Raw genomic sequence first — 16931 nt, 5'->3', positions numbered from 1 at the left:
TTGGGCTCACAGCTCAGAGTGGTTGATACAACAATTGAAATATCACCGACGCTAGCGACTCAGATATATCCAGACATTCCAATTGCCCAGCGGCTAAGGGTACTGTTCTTCTCTATAGTTTTTGATTTTCGTGTATAGTTTAAACACTGATGGTTTTCCATATATTCAGACCATCGCTGCCTGTACTCACAAGGCAGCCAGGAATCTGCTTGTGCCATTTGACGTCTTTGACGTCTTTTTGCCAGTGGACGAAAAGGAGCTGAGCAGGAATTTCTTGCAATTCCTTCGTCTCGGCAGCCTGCTGTTTAATTTCCTCATCATCAGCCTCAACCGACAAATCCCACAATGTGACAGTGTTGTCTTCGCTGGCAACCGCTATGATAGAATCGTCGTTAGGATTGAACGCAATCGACGTGATAGCACCCTTGTGGAAGTCGTACTGGGCAACGGGAGTTGTGGATGCTGCTGTCGCAGGCGAAAACTGTCTCAAATCCCATACTCCCCACGACCCGCTGTCGTCACCGCTTGCCAACAAATATCCTATTTTCTCGTTCCAGCTGATAACGTTGATGTCTGTGTTGGAGGCCTTCACGGAAATAGCAGGCTTATGCTTCTTAGAACGGGTATCCCAGATCCTGACATAGCCGTCGCAGCCTGCGGTAGCGAAGACTGTAGCTTCTGTGCGCGAAAACTGGATGTCTTCGATTGATTTATTGTTATCCGCACTGAATGGAGTTTTCTCGGTGACCCACTTGGATGTGTGTCTCTGTGTTAGGTAAACTCTCCCTGAGCAGTCACCAGTCAACAAAGATCCGCTTTTATGTAATGGAGACCAGTCGAGAGCATAACCTTCCACGGAGCCGTGATTTTTGATCGTATGAATGGGTCTCTTGGCGGTTTTAGGGATTTGGTAGCCTGGGGTTTCAAAAGCTTTGAACTGTGGGCCCAGATCGAATATGTGTACTTCCCCGTTTTCACTCATGGTAGCAGTTAGCTTTTCAGGCGACTCCGATGCAAAAGGGGAAACACGTAACCTGTTAGTAGTGTCTCTCAATGGTATGTTTTCGTTTTCGACCACGGGATCCTGGTCCTCATCCTCGTCATCGTCTTCGTCGTTGTCACTGCCGTCTTCATTTTCATCTTTCATCAAAGTCTTACTGAGCTGAGAAAGTTTAAGACACAACAGTTCATTGTCCTTTTTTTTGGAGGCCTGTGTAGCAGTTGCCATTAATAGCGACTGCGGATAGTTTCTACGCTCAGAACCAAGATGGTCTGGGACAACGTCTAGTGTCATACATGGCCACGTAACGTTGACGTTGTGCAGCATTTCGTAAACTGTTGGGTCCGCTTCTAGAACCTCGTCTGGACCTAAAGGCTTCGACAAATGGGGCAAGTACAGCTGCTGTTGCTGTGCATCTGAGCTGTCCTGGTCTTTTTGCCCACTTACTTCGTCTTGCTGAACGATTTGCTGGTTGCTCGAACGTTCACCTCCGTTAATTTCGGCATCTACCTCGATATGTTGGTCTTCTTCCTCGTCATCTTCTTCACCGTCCATCTGAATGATCTCCCCATCACTTTCAAATTCGTCACTGAACTGGTCCTCAAATTCACCCATCTCGATATCATCGCCTGCCACAGGGGTCACCGCATTAGTAGGGACATCACTGGATGCTAGCTTGCTTGACACCGTACGGTTATTGTTGACGCCGTTGGTCTCGTCGATTGGAGCAGATCTTTTCGACATGTTGTAAACCTTTCAGATCACTTGCGAGAGGAGCGTATGGTTTCAATTTTCCACTTGGTAATCTGAAATATTGAGCACAATCCTCTATGGTAGTATATCTTCAAGCACTGATGCACTCGCGCTAGCTCATCCCATCTCATCTCATCTCATCGCATCGCCTATTTCATAAGAAAATTTTTTGATTCTTGAAAAATGTCATCACGTGATTATAGATTTCACCAGGTTGCATCGCTGACGTTGAGAAAACGATAGTGGCTTTGGACGCGTTGTTGACAACTGGAACAAGTTTGGATCAATTTTTTGTATGTCTACGTTTCTGTAGTCGCTTTCTTCTTTGCCCTTTTTTTCTCGAGCTTCCTTTCTTGTTCTTGTTGTAAAAGTATGTCCGCATTATTTGCCAAGTAAACCTCGAAAAACTCCGGGTCTTTGGTCTTTTTAGCTTCGTGTAACCAGAGCTCCACATTTTCCACAACTTCCAGCCGAGTTTTATCCAGTTTGTTCAGAAGTTTTGTATCGCGCGCATAGCACTGCAATTTTTGAATTTTTCGCAGGGATTTGAATGCAACTTCGCCTGGTTTCATGGTACCGTTTTTTCGCAAATTGATCCAGGGAGTAGCGATAATGGTGCATTGAGACATTTTGTTTCCTTGGATGGAATTTGCCTTGCAAAGCTGTAAACAATCATTGACAACCTCGCTGGGCACGTCAGCTAGTTGCTTCTCATCACTTTTCAGTTTCAAATAAACATGGCCACTGGAAAACTTGTCTGCATGGAACCACACGTAGTTGAGCTCCTTGAATCCATGTTTTATGAGCATATCGTTTTCAAATTTGTCCTTACCCAGAATAACCGCGTATGATTGTCCGTTTTCGCTTTCGCTTCGGTAATAGTACACCATTCTGAGTATGTCGTCGCCGTGAGTTAAGATAAAATTCCCAAAAGGCCCTTCCCAATAGTGGCAGTCCGTGTCTTGGTCGATAGATTAACCTGTAGTTCATGATAAATGTTAGGTGTAGGGCATCGATCTAGTTTAAGTGCTTAAAAATACAGTTATACGTCTTCGTTGATAGTGATCACTAATAAATATAATATATATATTGGCCGGACCTCTCATCGGCGGCTAATTCTTGAACTTCACTTCTAACCCGTAAAACTAAACAGAAAACATATAACCCAGCTCTCAATCTTACAGGTGTATGTAAATTATAATGACGAACTTTTCGTTGAATGTAGATCTGAAACGTTATTCAAGCTATTTAGATTATGTACCGGCTCCTCAGGGATTCCATAGCACCAAGATTCCCACGAATATCAACCAATGGCGACATTTCCAGGGAAATGGGAACTTCAAGATTAGTTTGGAACAGTACAGTTCGGATGAGGGTATGATGCAGCTGGTGATGGACGCTCGAGTGATGGAGCAAATTACATGGAATACAAAAGATCTGTTGAGGCAAATAGCTCAGTGCTCTGCCAAATATCCGGCTGTGCTATGTAAATATCTGGTCATCTTACAAGGAACAGTATTTCTGAGACGATTCCAGGTGGGTTTCAGTAACGTTATCGAATTTGAGAGATTCTGTGAAGCATTGCGTTTGCTGGGGTTTCCTATAAAAATGGCACCAGTATTTCATGCGAGCCAGTCACACTTGCAATCAATCACAGAGTCTATCATGAGCTCTCAGTATAGTTTAGAGAAGCCCTATTCAACCCCTCCAGACTCACAAATAAGTGGCATGAGTGTTACCCAAAACAGTCAGCGCCAAACGCCATTGTACGTTTACAACAAAAACGATTGTCAAAGTCAGTTTGCAGGCGTTTATAATATTTCGCAATCTGGCAAGGGGTTGGATACACAAAGCTTCTCACAAACCATGAACGACTCTATGACACAGGAAATGAATGAAATTGACACGCGGGTGGCTAGGTTACAGCAAACAGAGATGTGGCCTGATAGTGAAAGCAAGAACTCCAATTTTGCTGAAATTTCAGATACCAACTCCTTTAATAAGTCAACCGGCGTGGAAATTCCCTCTGCCTCAAAGCAAGGGAAAGCAAGTGGGAAATTGATAACGGATAAATTTCTGAACCGTTCGAATCAAGCTACGTTTGACAATTCAGATCGTACTGTTTCTAGCCAAGCGCCAGAAGATTCCATACCAAGCGGTGTTGCTGTATCAATCTCGAATAATACGCTCTCAAGCACAAATGATAGTTCAGAACTGATTGAGAAATTCCCCATCTGTTCTAATGAGACATTCTATGAAGATTCCACACGCCAAAAAGAGCCTTCATTAGTCCCAGTTTCAGGTACACCATCCAATACACGACATCAGGAGGACTTGATCAGCACAAAAGCGCTTTTAACGCATCCATTAGAGGGGTTACGTCAAAATCGACTCTTGTCTGTATCTCAGCAAACCGAAAAGTCTACATCTACCAAACCTAGACCGATCATTTCGCCACATGTAATCAACGAAAAGCTCAAAGACGCCGCATTTACCTCATGGGTATGTTCCAAAAAAAAACCGCTTTTATTAATCATCATACTTCTAACTAACTAGCCGCATAGGTTGATGAGATCGAGAAAATGCTCTATACGCTCGTCGAGAAATAAGAGCTTCTCGATCTGTTTCATATATGAATCGAGAGCTGTGTGTAATGCTCAGAAAACTTGAAATTTTCTGTCGCATCACATCAAAAGTGCCATCGCAGCCGCCAATGCACCAGCACTGAGCGGAACACCTAGAGCTTGTGCAGCACCTGAGCTTGCCTTGGTCTTAGAGCTGCTGGAATTCTTAGAGCTGCTGGAATTCTTAGATCCAGAACTTGCTCCACTACTTTCAGGACTAGATTGTCCGCTGGAACTCGAATTGGAGGCAGATCCACCAGTCGACGAAGAGCCGTTGTTGCTACTACCAGCGTTACCAGTAGAATTTCCGTAAATTGAGGTAGAGTTACCACCTGAACCGGCTGTCAAAGTAGAGTTATCGGAGCCACTGCTGCCGTCGGCGAACGCAGAAGAAGATGGCGCATCTCCTGGCAGGGCAGTGGAGTTTCCAGAAGGTCCTGAAGGTCCTTGATCGGGGAATCCGGTGCTAGCAGCGGTGGCATTGAGGACCGTGGTAGGTAGACCAGAGCCATCGGACATGCTTGCGGAGCTTTCAAGAGTGTTAGCACCGGCAGCAGCGACTACCGGATCGTACCACCAGGTGTTTCCAGCTACAAGCTGTGAAAATGATGCTGTCATTAGAACCGCTAGGCTGAGTTGGGCGTTCATGATTGTGTTTTTGGTTTTGTTTCCGGTGATATTCGATTTCACTGGTGATGACAGTAAAAAACAACAAAATAACTACCGCTTTTGCCTGGTGTTCTACATCTCGTAAGGACCCTTTTTATACCAAAGTTGATCGAAAACGCGATCAAGGCTTGGTTACTATTCAAAAGTTTTTACGAGTATGGTCTAGAATGGAATGTCACGAAAATAGACAAAATTCATTTAACGCCGCTCAGATACTCAATTTAGAAACCGATTTTTCCAGCTCTCGAGTATGGCACCTTTCAGCCCAGATGCGGATCAAGATCCATACCCAATTTCCCGAAAAAGCTTTAGGGCCAAGCCTCGAGCGTTCTAGACTCCGCATTCTATTCAAAATCCTTCACGTGGATATCCAAAGAAACCGTCCGTTCACCTTAGCAACGCGCCTCGCGTGTTGTTGCATATTTTCCGAGTTTCAAATAAAAACATGCTCTAGAATCTCCAGAACACGTCAGGAAACAGATAACTGTCACCCGTCCTAGGCCGAGCAACCTAGGAAGTATTTTTCGCAGTCGCTCGGTTCGCGAATTTACCACTGCACAAGGCTAGAATAATTTTCGAAAATCTAAAGAGGGCCGATTATGCTGACATAAGCAGCCGAAAAGCGTGTAAAGGCTCGGTTGGCTATACGAATGATTATCGCACCTTTGAAAATTGTAAGTTCAATGAAGCTATAGGCTCATCGGCTAATAGAGGTCTTGAATCCAAGGCAAGACAAGCTAATTTCTGTTGTTTCACGATCGAAAGCAGACACAGGGGGCGAACATCGGCCAGGCAGTAAATTTTGCGAAAATTGGCGAAATTTTGAGCACCAGTAAGTGCGGATTATATCTTGGGAAGGCGAGATTATTGATAAGTTACTGTTTTCTTGGATCGCTCTGATGATGTTGGAAGCACTTTTATCGAAGTATTTGCACGTTGAATCCAAGGCCATAAGTCTTCTGAGAAAAATCTCATATATGCATGACTACACCAATGACCCGACAAGTTCAAGAATTACACTGTTTCTCGCAACAGTTGGATTGATGGCGTTAGTGAACGAAATTTACATCACTATCGAGATGACCATCCTGCAAAGAAAAGCGTATGATGACCTGAACAATGCTCCTCTCGACGTTGAAAATTTGAGAAACCATCCGTTGCTTATAGACGACGAATTTCACGGCAAAGAATGGCTTGACGAGAAGAGCGGAATTGTAATCGAAGAGTTTGAAGCGCTCAATAGATTTTTTGCCAAACCTGTACATGTGTCGCATTTGTACGTCGAGTGCAATGTCGTAGCGAAAGAAGTGTCCGAAAACAGTGAAAAACTGCTGTCTGAGCCATTTGTTTTCCATATAGAGTTTTCACCTGAAGAGTGGGAACTAGAGAAAAGGCCCGAATTTGGGTGTACGCTTGCAACGCTAAGACGAAAACTCTACCATTATTTCAAGGATAGTGATTTGCATGAAGAGTTTGTTGAGCGTGGTCGTGAAGTGGGATCTTATGAACCATTTACACTGTCTAATGGTGTTAGTATATACAACACCATGCAAGAATTGCTTCCCACAACGGTAGACGACGTACAGCTATGTTTCTTGAAGATGGAAACTGGGAACACTATCAAGTGCAAGTTCGTTGTGTAGTTACTATGAGAAAGAAAAAAGTTCTTTTGCCCTGTGGCCTATCTGCATAACGAATTTAAACCCCCCCTTCGACGCGAGGTACACCTACACCACAGTGGTGAAGTTGATTCTCACACCAAGCCCACAACTTCATAACCTGGTTTAGTCGAGCCTCGTACTTGGCGTGCTTGTAATTATCGGTCGAAGTGCCTTCGAATTCCTGCTCCCGTTGCTGAAGGAGACGACTAGTAGTTTTCCATGAGCTTTGTTGCCAGGGTTTTTGCTCAAAAGACGTTTGTGAAGTGGAGCCTAGATGGTTGGAATCTTCATTTGATGGGATGTCGAATCCGGCGTCCTCGTCGACCGTGGATAAGAACATACCATTGTAATTGTTGGCGTCTTGATGTGAGGTGTTGAAACCTATAAGGTCGGGGAATTTGCCGTCCTCTGTAGCAGCGGATATTTGCGGGTGCATTGACTCCAAAAGCTTACGATTGACGAGGTCTGCGATTTTGGTACGCAGGGAAAGCGAATATAAGTTACGCAGACTTTTTGGTAACGCCATGTTGACGCCCTTCTCTGAGGAATTTTCCATTGGAAACAATAGAAGCGTCATTACGAGTTCCAGCTCTTTCATGTACTGTGTGTTCGAATCTGCCTTGAGGGCCAGCCTTTCCTGAGAGTACTCGATGAGCTCCAAAATGAACTCATTGGATTCCTCCGGCGACGCACCACTCTGATGGTGTCGCCGGATCATCTCTATAAGATTTAGCAGCAAAAGTTTGAAATGCAGGTCGTCGTCGTCATCGTCATTGGTCTTGGAGCCGTCCTCGATGCTTATGCTAGCTTTTTCCAAGACTTGCACGCCGAATTCGGTGTAAATTTGCTCGATGGCTTCCAGGATTTTTCCGGCTTTGATAAGCTCTCGCACACGAGCACGTTCTTTGATCTTGTAAATGCGGTTGAAAGTGGAAGCGTCTTTGTTGTTGCGAACGTACCCGAGTTCTCTAGCCATACGAACGCTGGATTCCTCGTAGCTCATCACTACAAAGTAATTGAGCAATAGAGGTGCAATAGACGGCTCCAAACACGTTCTTTTAGCGGTTGAATCGGATCCTGCGGCGAAATTGCGTCCGGAGCCAACCACGTCAAACGGGAGTGCCGATTCCAGCACATATTCTTTCCATTCTTGTCGCGAAAACGTTTTGCGATCATAAGTGTCTTTTACGCGGGTCATCTTTAAGCGTTGGAGCTTTGGCTTGGAGCTTTGGCTTGGAGCTTGGATTCAGAGTTATATCTTGGATATGATTCTCATCGCCTGTGTATCCCCTAGCTTAGGGTTCATACATTTATATATTTCGTCGTAATTGGTGATTTTATGGCACGTGATTATGGTGCGAATTATGTAATTTGAAGTGCGTCACGTGTATTATTATCCCAGACTTTCAGTACTCGAGTACTGTTAGTGATTTAACCGTGTAAGATCTGCTTAGCCGTCATTGATAAAATCCGACCGGTGATTAGCCGACTAAACCTTCGGGCACCAGCATGAGTACTTATCTCAACATTCCGCTCAGTTTCACACCTTGCTCATTCTTGTATTTGATAACCACAATTCCCATTGAAAATCCCGTGATTTGACTTGGGTTCTGCAAGCTGCTCTTCAAAGCGTCAACGATCAGTCTTGAAGTAGTGATTAGATACCCTGGTGGGCTTTCAGCACCCACGAAATCATGAAAACTATATTTGAACCATCATTTCTGTCAATTGGAAAAATCGGGCTCAATTGACATCAAACTTATAGCCTTTCAGCTGGGTCACCGCTCGTGAAATTTGTCGATATCATCGCTTATGTATCAATGGCTCGATGCTGTGCTCGAGGTCGACCCCTATCGTACATTATGTAGGACAGGATGTCTAACCAGAGCGTGGGATATCGGGTTGCAAAACGGATCACAGATTTATAGAACAAGATACTTTTTCGGGTACCCAATATTGAACCCGTTTTATGTGAAATGGGTTTTTCCCGATTACGTCTAGTGTGACGTTGATTTTATGTATGCTGCTCATTCGAAGAGGTCGTTCGCCCGTTGATTTCTGTCTGTCGTTCCGCATACTTGACCATTTCGTGATGCAAATGGAGTTGTTGGCTACTGATCAAGCTTGTAAGATATTTATTAACGTTATGCCACCATTGCTTGTCCAACAAGTCACTAAAAACCCATTAAAAACATTCTACAATAGCGTCACAATTCGTAAGCTACAACAGCAAACCTCTAAAACGCTCTCTATTTGGCAAAATATCCCAAACAAGCTCCAATGCCCTTGGCCACCCACAAAACTTTCCAGTGAGTTTTAGTTTCCAGGCTTGGGTAACAGTTGTAAGTAACGAAAGGTAAAAGTGATAAGTAGATTCGCGGCATTTCGTATCACACGATATGTACTCGTGTCCGTGAAAACCGTTGGCGAGTACATCTACAACCGACAGCCCTTACCCATAGCCATTATCCATCAACTGTAGCACTCCTACCTGCCATCAACTATACGGCTCTCTCACCAACAATGATACTCATTTGTTTCTGTAAATCTGCTCATCTTTTGACGTAAGACGTAGTCGTATACCTTCGTTGCTTACCGAAAGCTTCTAGACTGCCTTCAACGTATGTCTCGAAAACCATCTTTAGAGTCCATAAACTTACACCGACGAGACACACTCCGTAAAGTTCCTCGTGCAAATACAGGGGACAGCTGAGGTAAGGGAACACCACATTTGCAAAAAAAAAATAATCGGTTGTCTGACGGAATAAGCACTCTGTCGAGACGGGTCAGAAACGGCCCGTATCTACTTGTATCTTGCGCCAGCCAGTATTGTGCTTATTCGTTATCAGTCAGTTAGCTTTACCTTGCAGTACTTTGACCATACCGGAGTCCAGTTCAAGGTAAGACGGGCTGGGCTATAAACCCGGAAAAAAAGAATATCAAAGTCATTAATCAGACGGTGTAATCTTGATTGTTATAGTTGTCCGTGTTTATGTGAGTGTGCTCTTAGTTTCTTGTTTCTTGTCGTCTGCGTTGCGGGCTTACTGGCTGTCACATTGGTGGCAGGATCTACACCGGGCGGCCTAGTTCTGGCGAGGCCCCTGTAACCAACGGTGTAGATGCAGCCCGAAGTGACAGATTAAAACGGCCTGATTGTCTTGTTCTGTGGCCCTGTGTGTGGGCAATCCAACCCATAGGTCAGGGCGAAGAAGCATGAGAAGAAGCATGAGAAGAAGCATGAGAAGAAGCTTGGCGAACTGGGATATAAGAACGTAGACCGAAAGGCAAGCCATTCAGGAAGCTTCCGTACGTGGAAACGAAGTGCGAATCTACCGCTCTTGTGTAGGTCTTCCATCCTTAAGTGGTAAGTGTGTGTAATTGTTAGTATAGAAGCATAAGTGCGTGAAGCATAAGTGCGTACCTCATCCACTCCTGATGTTGCTAGCCAAAAATACGTATCCTGAGGTCCTACAAGCTCCCAGCTCACAGCCTCGGATCAAGGCCTTGCACCTGAATGGACATGTCTCAGATGTACGGGAACCCAAGTCTAGGGCCACATCCACGTCCACGTCACATCGAAAAATGCCCAGTTTGGCCAACATTCTGGCGGTCAGTCCTGGTCCCGATGAAAACAGAGAACATGTCTCACCAAGATCTCCAAGCTTCGACAAAAACCGTACACTTTCGCCACCAATATCCACAGGCTCTCCCTTCGATGCCAAACGATCATCGCCACGTCCTCCTCCAAGACATGTGGCCAAACTTGCGCCAAATCGCAGCCACAAGCTGCAAAGCCATGCCAGAAAAGCGTCGCTCGATTCCCTGATGACTGCAGTCGAAGCTGTTGAAACTGGTAGGCAAATACCAAATCAACGGCTTCCCAGCTACAGTAGCCAACACTTACTTGAGTGGAAGGCCAGAATCAACAATATCTTCTCACTCACAACTGACATTGTTCGCAGCCTGGAAAGTTGGCCAACTTTTTCATCCTCCTATGGTCCCAATGAGTATCCTCTAGACCGTCTTTCATTTCATCAAGTGAGAGATGTCGTCGAAAACTCCCAACAACTAGTCTCTGAGACAAGAGCGGTGCTCAAACTTAAACGCGTCAGGGACGACGAGGCCTGCCTCGCGCGAGCCGATACTGTGAACCATGCTGGGCCTGCCAACTACACATACCGACCCCAACACCACGCTTCTTCATTACCTGGCTTCGACGCAATGCAGCTAGGCTCATCGCAGCCGCAGAATGCTGGTATGCCAAAGGCATTGGCTGGAACCACAATACCATCACCAGCGGACACAAGAGGCACAGTTCTAGTGAAGGGAGCATTCACCTACCCTCCCACTTCTGGTGCAGGTGTCAAAAACAATCCCGTCGCCAGATCTGTAGACCAGACGGTCAATTTGAACCAGGCTGGTACACTCAATGCTGCCGATACAACAGCGTCTATCGCCAAGACGATTGAAAGCCCAGTTCATGATGAGGTACGCAATGAAAGACCATCTTATGCTGTTCAGGGCATGGAATGCGTCCATTGTGCAAGCACAGAGACTCCAGAATGGCGTCGTGGGCCGTATGGGAATAGAACAGTATGCAATGCTTGTGGTCTATTTTACTGCAAAATCGTAAAGAGGTTTGGTGTACAAAAGGCCAACCTTCTCATGCGTTATCGACGGTACACCTTACCTGAAGACCGCAGAGTTCCATCACGTTTAGTCGTGCCAGAATATTTCGTGCAAAAGTTAGAGGCCGATAAGTCGCTTGATCACAACTTCAGTGCTTTGTGAAGACCTGGACATATATGTAACCTTATAGTTTTTCTTATGCTGTGAAGTTGTTCGCTTTACTCGCCGCTCAACGTTTTCCCTCCATCTTGTATACTCTTCCAAACACTAAACCACTGCTGCATTTGCTCCACCATGTAAGCGTCGTGGGTGTTTACGGTGGGAATCATTTGAGCCCAAGGAAGCTTTACGCAAAAGTTGGCCAGATCCTTGAAGCTGCTATGCTCAGAGTACGGAACTCGAAAAACTTGAAATTTGGCTCGACCATCATACTGCGAATACAAGGTGGAAACATCTAATCGATCCACTTCAGTATTGTCCAGCAATTCCAAAGTGTGAGTTTTTTTCTGGTCCGCAGACTCATGAAGTTTTATAAATCTGCCACCATTCTTAAAGGACCAGCCGGTGGGATGGAAACACACCATGTTCTCGTAGATATGAGCGATTGGTTTGTAGTAAGACTGAAGACTTTCTTTTGATGCTAGCGTTCTTATCGATACCAAGTGGACGCAGGATTTGGTGATATCATGAGTGATAATGTCCTCAGGGAAATGATGTTGGTAAGTTTGGAAAATGCGATGTTTGGAGGTGTCCTTGGGTAGAAAGATCTTGGTTCCTAATTTTTGAGCGATGGCAACCGCCAGCTTCTCTTTGCCGATAGTGTAGGTTCCAACCAGAAACACAAACTTGTACAGGTGACTTAAGCGAAGCGACCTGGACAGAAAGCTCATGATGGAGCTCTGGCGATCACCAAAGAGCTTTTGGAAACCTTCGTTTTTCAGCTTGCGAGTGAAATCACTTGTGGCGTCTAGCAACAAATGTTGCAGGGGAAAGTGGTAGGACGGGTACATGTAAGTTGTGTCTAAGTACACTTTGTCGATTCGAGCGTTGTTGGTATGAGAATTAATGCGCGAAATCAGATCATTGTTGCTTCTGAAGTCACCCGTATGCAGTACCCACTGAATGGTCTTATCCTGGTCGTCGGATTCACGAAACAAAAATACAAACGACCCAGGGCAATGGTTGGCGTCAAAACAGATCACAGATAGGTTTTCTGTCACCTGCACGGTGACGTTTTCGGGCAAAGCTACCATTCTTTCGTGTGGAACTTTAAATTTGTAGGACAAAAGGTCAGCGGTAACCTTGGAGCAATAGATACTGCCCTGAGCCCATGATTTTTTGATGCCCATGTAATGATCGGCATGGAAATGTGACAGAAAATACTGGTTGATGGCAGGATCGGAATCGAAATTGAAGCCGTCAACCACTATAGTGTGGTTTTTGAAAAAGAGTTTTTTGACTTTCGAGAGTTTGGGAGCAGGCCTGCCGGTCCGTTTTGAAGTTAATGGTCGTTTGACGGTAACACATGTATCGCAATGGATTTCTCGTTCGTGAATTTTCAGTAGTGTTAGAACAATACCGCAAACGGGACACAACAGTTGTTGCTCGGGCCCCACTTCTGAAACTGAAGGCAACACTCTCATCTCGGACCCTGCGGGTTCCATGTCGATTTTTGAAGGTCGGGACAATATTCGTGGTTTCTTTTCTGGCTTGTATTGCAATTTGACGGGGAACTGTTTAGTAGCCGCAGAAATCTTGGATCTATGCAATTTGGGCGTGTTGGGAGTGTCAGACTCGGCAACTTCTGCTGTGTGTGACACTGTCACCTCCTCATCTTCTTTTTCTTCCTTTCGAAGCTCTGCGGGACCACCAAAATCATGACGATTTGCCAGAATTTCCAACTTTTCAGTATACTCAAATTCCTCTTCAGAAACAAACAGTTTGGGGCCACATGAACTTGAATTTTGCTCTAAAACTGTTTCTGTTTCTATCTCATCGCACTCTAAATCGATGTACAATGGCTCAGCTTTATGTCTTTTCGGCTGGTTCCCGGGAAGTACATGTGTCTTGGGGATCTTAAAATCCACTAGAGTTCGTTGACGCTTGTTTTCCGGCATCCACAAAGCCCTATCGACAGCTGTGACGCTCTAATTCTGTTCAAATTCAAGTATTTCATTCATACCTTTAATTTAGTAGTATTAATGATGTCAATCTAAAGTCCAGCTGGCCTCTAGTTTGTTCAAAAGTTGTAGAAAGCAATGAGTATCAAGGCTTCATGGGCCTCCTGACCATCATTAAAAAGCAGAAACTCAAGGATAAGGAGTGTCGATGTTTAGTTTTGGGATTAGACAACTCTGGGAAGTCCACGGTTGTGGATTGGGTGCTTAGTGTCTATAAGAATCAAGATCGCCGGACGATCACTCCAACAGTGGGATTCCAAATCCACACTGTGCCGTTTGCCAATCACAACGTGCAATTGTGGGACATTGGTGGACAGTCTACTTTGCGGCCTTACTGGGATAATTACTTTGACAAAACGGACGTTCTGTTGTGGGTGATGGACACCGCTGCAGCAAGCAGGATGGACGAATCTGTACAAGAACTAAAAACGATTTTGCGTAATAGAGATCGATTGGGGTACAATTGTCGGATAATAGTGCTACTAAACAAGAAAGATTTGGTGGAAGGGGCCGATAAAGTGACGCAGACGCTCCAAAGCGATTTGGAGCGTTTGTTGCAACTGGAAAATGTTCCGATCGAAACAAGGGCAAGTAATGCTTTGACTGGAGAAGGTTTGGAAACACTTATGGCATCGATTGTGGGCGGAAAATGTGTAGATCGGGGAGTAAGAGAATCAACGATAAAATCCATCTCGTAAGTGAGTGCCTTTTGTCCAAATCGTACGGACGACGATTCTAATTGTTGTGGGGGTGTGGTTGCATTGGGCGCACGTACTGGGGCAAATTCTTTCGAATCCTGGACCGAATACACAGGTTTCTTCTACCTATGATCATACAAGAACAGGGTGTGTGGGTGTGTGGAAATATTTATCACGTGACTCTAGTTTTAAAAAATCACGTGTGTATCATTTGTGACGGTTTATTTTGATATACCTTTATACGAAACATTGGGGAAATCATTCAGCACGAAAGTCATGACTCGCTTCTCAAAAAAATTAGCCCGTCTAAAGCGAGAAAGAAGATTAGATATTCATATATATATAAAAGCATATAAGAAGGGACACTGGTTGATACAGTTATACATCCCCCAAAGGTTCTCCAGGGCTAATAAACGACTTTTAACTTCTTCAAATCGTCGCTTTACTATTGTTTAAACATATCAATACTTGTTTGTCCTAAAACTGTGAATTCCGAGGTTTCCAACGATACCATTAAAGTACTGGTAGCGAAAGAAACAGTACCTGAAATTTACCTAATTCGTTGCATATACTCGCACCAAGAAGAAAATGACCAAAGTCACTGTTTTGGGAGCCGCTGGAGGCATCGGACAACCGCTATCGCTACTCTTGAAAATGTCGCCATACGTTTCCACGTTGGCGCTGTACGACTTGCGTTTGGCGCCCGGAGTAGCTCGCGATTTGTCGCACATCAATACCAACTCTACGTGTAAAGGGTACGGCAAAGACGAACTGCAAGCGGCTTTAGAAGGTGCCCATGTTGTGGTGATTCCAGCCGGCGTTCCTAGAAAACCCGGAATGACCCGGGACGATCTTCTCAAAGTCAACGCAGGCATCGTGGCAGGCCTTGTAACTGCATGTGCGCGTTTTGCGCCCAACGCCCGGATTTTGATCATTTCCAATCCTGTAAATTCCACAGTGCCGGTAGCGTGTGAAACCCTTAAACAATTGGGCGCTTTCCAGCCGGGGAAAGTGATGGGTGTCACAACACTGGACGTTGTCCGGGCACAAACCTTTTTGAGTGATGCTTTGGGTGCTGACAGTTACAGTCGTGAGTCCATGAAAAAGCATGTAACCGTGGTGGGTGGCCATTCAGGGTCAACGATTGTGCCTTTGATTGCCAACTCCACTTTGCGTGCCAAGCTTGTAAGTCGTCGTGTATATGATGCATACATCCACCGTGTGCAATTTGGCGGTGACGAGGTGGTCGAAGCCAAACAAGGCGCTGGATCGGCAACATTATCGATGGCCTTGGCTGGATTCCAGTTTACAGATCAGGTGCTGCGTAGTATCCATTTAGAGAAACCAGACCCTGCTCCATTGCCTGCGTTTGTGTATTTGCCGGGCATTGAAGGTGGTCGCGAGCTACAATCGAAATTAAACACGCAAGCGGAGTATTTTGCTACGCCAATTGAACTATCACGCGGGGACGTGGCTCGTGTTGACGCGAAATGGCTAGATTCTTTAACCGATGCGGAGAAAAAATCATTGGCAGTGTGTCTCGGCGAACTTGACACCAATATTCAAAAGGGTCGTCGGTTTGTGAAGAGTAAATTGTGAAGCAGATGTATTTTACGAATATTCAAGCATGTAATGAATTTTGGGGAAACTGACAAGTTGAGGTGGGTAAGCTGCGGATATTTTTGAATTTGGGCTTGCTACCTGTGTGGTGATGTTAAGGGAGGGTAGTCATGAGAGAGTGACATGATTTGAAGGGTGACGACAACTTCTTGGCTGAAGTGAACGTGGGGAAGGAGATCTCACCGGGTGAGACTGTCATGCTGGAATTTCCGACTGGGTCAGCCTGTTATGCTGGAATTGGTTTCCAATACCGAGAATTTGCGCCGGAGAGTACTGGTTGTGATTGTGACGATCAAGACAGGCTTAAACAAGAACCTTTTTGCTCGGTTCTCTAGAAGACAGGAAAAGAAGCTCATTTATCGTGCTGACCGTTCTTCTTGGGCTGTACAAGTCTTTTGAGTGTGCTCCATGGCTTTGACGCTTTTGAAAGCTGCAAGAGGTAAGAGCTATTCTTAAAACCCCGAGGGGAAGCTACTGTTATGATTTTCATACACCGTGGATCTTCACAGCTGTTTCAACAAGCAATGGGCGGGAGTTCTTGGAACACCGGACATTCCTGCTGCTGTAAGTCACCCGAACCCGCACACGTGATCGTCTGTGTTATTCATGAACAAAGTACGGTTTTCGCGTAAGAGTGAGCAAATTTACGACCTGCAAGGGAGTGGGATGTTTCACGAGGTTCAGGAACTTGGAAACGGGCGAGTTGCGTAGGGACCGGTGGGCGGGACACAATCTTTTTCAGTCGCTAAAGCCAAACAGTGTGGTGTCAGGGTGGTTTGGAGAAATAATCGGATCACGTGGTCTCCGTGTTGGTTTAGCGGTCACCTGATACCGGGTCCAGAACTTAGCTTACCTTCCCTACGATCACACTGTTGTTTTCTATCGTTTTGTTCCCACCTTAGCCTTCCTTCCCTACGATCACACTGTTGTTTTCTATCGTTTTGTTCCCACTACCCCTCCCCCGACATGTATCCCGTCGATACCGGGATCTCATTGCCGGTCAAACCCCTTTCTTGATAGAACTTCTTCGCCGTGGCAACCAACGGGGAGAAGACCACCAGGGAACATAACGCGAACGAACCCGACCTTTAGATAGC

The 16931-nt window shown here is 45.3% G+C and overlaps 11 protein-coding genes across 11 annotated transcripts; 6 read left to right on the top strand and 5 right to left on the bottom strand.

Moving 5' to 3' along the window:
* Nucleotides 1–139: 139 nt before the first annotated feature.
* RRB1 (LALA0S02e04786g1_1) lies at nt 140–1744 on the bottom strand (the record flags this gene model as incomplete). Its single annotated transcript, XM_022773757.1, has 1 exon — nt 140–1744. One exon carries the CDS (start codon nt 1742–1744, stop codon nt 140–142), a length of 1605 nt encoding a protein of 534 aa, XP_022627251.1.
* Nucleotides 1745–2052: 308 nt separating this feature from the next.
* On the bottom strand, nt 2053–2643 carry JLP2 (LALA0S02e04764g1_1; the record flags this gene model as incomplete). The annotated part of the gene is made up of 1 exon (XM_022773756.1): nt 2053–2643. The coding sequence occupies one exon, from the start codon at nt 2641–2643 to the stop codon at nt 2053–2055; it is 591 nt and encodes a 196-aa protein (XP_022627250.1).
* A 310-nt stretch (nt 2644–2953) lies between these two features.
* Nucleotides 2954–4309, top strand: REC114 (LALA0S02e04742g1_1; the record flags this gene model as incomplete). Its single annotated transcript, XM_022773755.1, has 1 exon — nt 2954–4309. The coding sequence occupies one exon, from the start codon at nt 2954–2956 to the stop codon at nt 4307–4309; it is 1356 nt and encodes a 451-aa protein (XP_022627249.1).
* A 128-nt stretch (nt 4310–4437) lies between these two features.
* On the bottom strand, nt 4438–5025 carry LALA0_S02e04720g (LALA0S02e04720g1_1; the record flags this gene model as incomplete). Its single annotated transcript, XM_022773753.1, has 1 exon — nt 4438–5025. One exon carries the CDS (start codon nt 5023–5025, stop codon nt 4438–4440), a length of 588 nt encoding a protein of 195 aa, XP_022627248.1.
* A 47-nt stretch (nt 5026–5072) lies between these two features.
* LALA0_S02e04698g (LALA0S02e04698g1_1) lies at nt 5073–5546 on the top strand (the record flags this gene model as incomplete). Its single annotated transcript, XM_022773752.1, has 1 exon — nt 5073–5546. One exon carries the CDS (start codon nt 5073–5075, stop codon nt 5544–5546), a length of 474 nt encoding a protein of 157 aa, XP_022627247.1.
* A 402-nt stretch (nt 5547–5948) lies between these two features.
* Nucleotides 5949–6689, top strand: ERG29 (LALA0S02e04676g1_1; the record flags this gene model as incomplete). Its single annotated transcript, XM_022773751.1, has 1 exon — nt 5949–6689. The coding sequence occupies one exon, from the start codon at nt 5949–5951 to the stop codon at nt 6687–6689; it is 741 nt and encodes a 246-aa protein (XP_022627246.1).
* Nucleotides 6690–6744: 55 nt separating this feature from the next.
* On the bottom strand, nt 6745–7905 carry GID8 (LALA0S02e04654g1_1; the record flags this gene model as incomplete). Its single annotated transcript, XM_022773750.1, has 1 exon — nt 6745–7905. One exon carries the CDS (start codon nt 7903–7905, stop codon nt 6745–6747), a length of 1161 nt encoding a protein of 386 aa, XP_022627245.1.
* A 2237-nt stretch (nt 7906–10142) lies between these two features.
* On the top strand, nt 10143–11498 carry GAT2 (LALA0S02e04632g1_1; the record flags this gene model as incomplete). The annotated part of the gene is made up of 1 exon (XM_022773749.1): nt 10143–11498. One exon carries the CDS (start codon nt 10143–10145, stop codon nt 11496–11498), a length of 1356 nt encoding a protein of 451 aa, XP_022627244.1.
* Nucleotides 11499–11554: 56 nt separating this feature from the next.
* Nucleotides 11555–13453, bottom strand: PSO2 (LALA0S02e04610g1_1; the record flags this gene model as incomplete). The annotated part of the gene is made up of 1 exon (XM_022773748.1): nt 11555–13453. One exon carries the CDS (start codon nt 13451–13453, stop codon nt 11555–11557), a length of 1899 nt encoding a protein of 632 aa, XP_022627243.1.
* A 158-nt stretch (nt 13454–13611) lies between these two features.
* Nucleotides 13612–14214, top strand: CIN4 (LALA0S02e04588g1_1; the record flags this gene model as incomplete). Its single annotated transcript, XM_022773747.1, has 1 exon — nt 13612–14214. The coding sequence occupies one exon, from the start codon at nt 13612–13614 to the stop codon at nt 14212–14214; it is 603 nt and encodes a 200-aa protein (XP_022627242.1).
* A 588-nt stretch (nt 14215–14802) lies between these two features.
* On the top strand, nt 14803–15813 carry MDH3 (LALA0S02e04566g1_1; the record flags this gene model as incomplete). Its single annotated transcript, XM_022773746.1, has 1 exon — nt 14803–15813. The coding sequence occupies one exon, from the start codon at nt 14803–14805 to the stop codon at nt 15811–15813; it is 1011 nt and encodes a 336-aa protein (XP_022627241.1).
* Nucleotides 15814–16931: the final 1118 nt, after the last annotated feature.

The sequence above is a fragment of the Lachancea lanzarotensis genome, scaffold LALA0S02 (genome assembly GCF_000938715.1).
Source record: "Lachancea lanzarotensis genome assembly LALA0, scaffold LALA0S02, whole genome shotgun sequence".
NCBI lineage: Eukaryota > Fungi > Ascomycota > Saccharomycetes > Saccharomycetales > Saccharomycetaceae > Lachancea > Lachancea lanzarotensis.
Note: the sequence above shows the minus strand (reverse complement) of the source record. Positions and strands in the feature narration are given on the sequence as shown.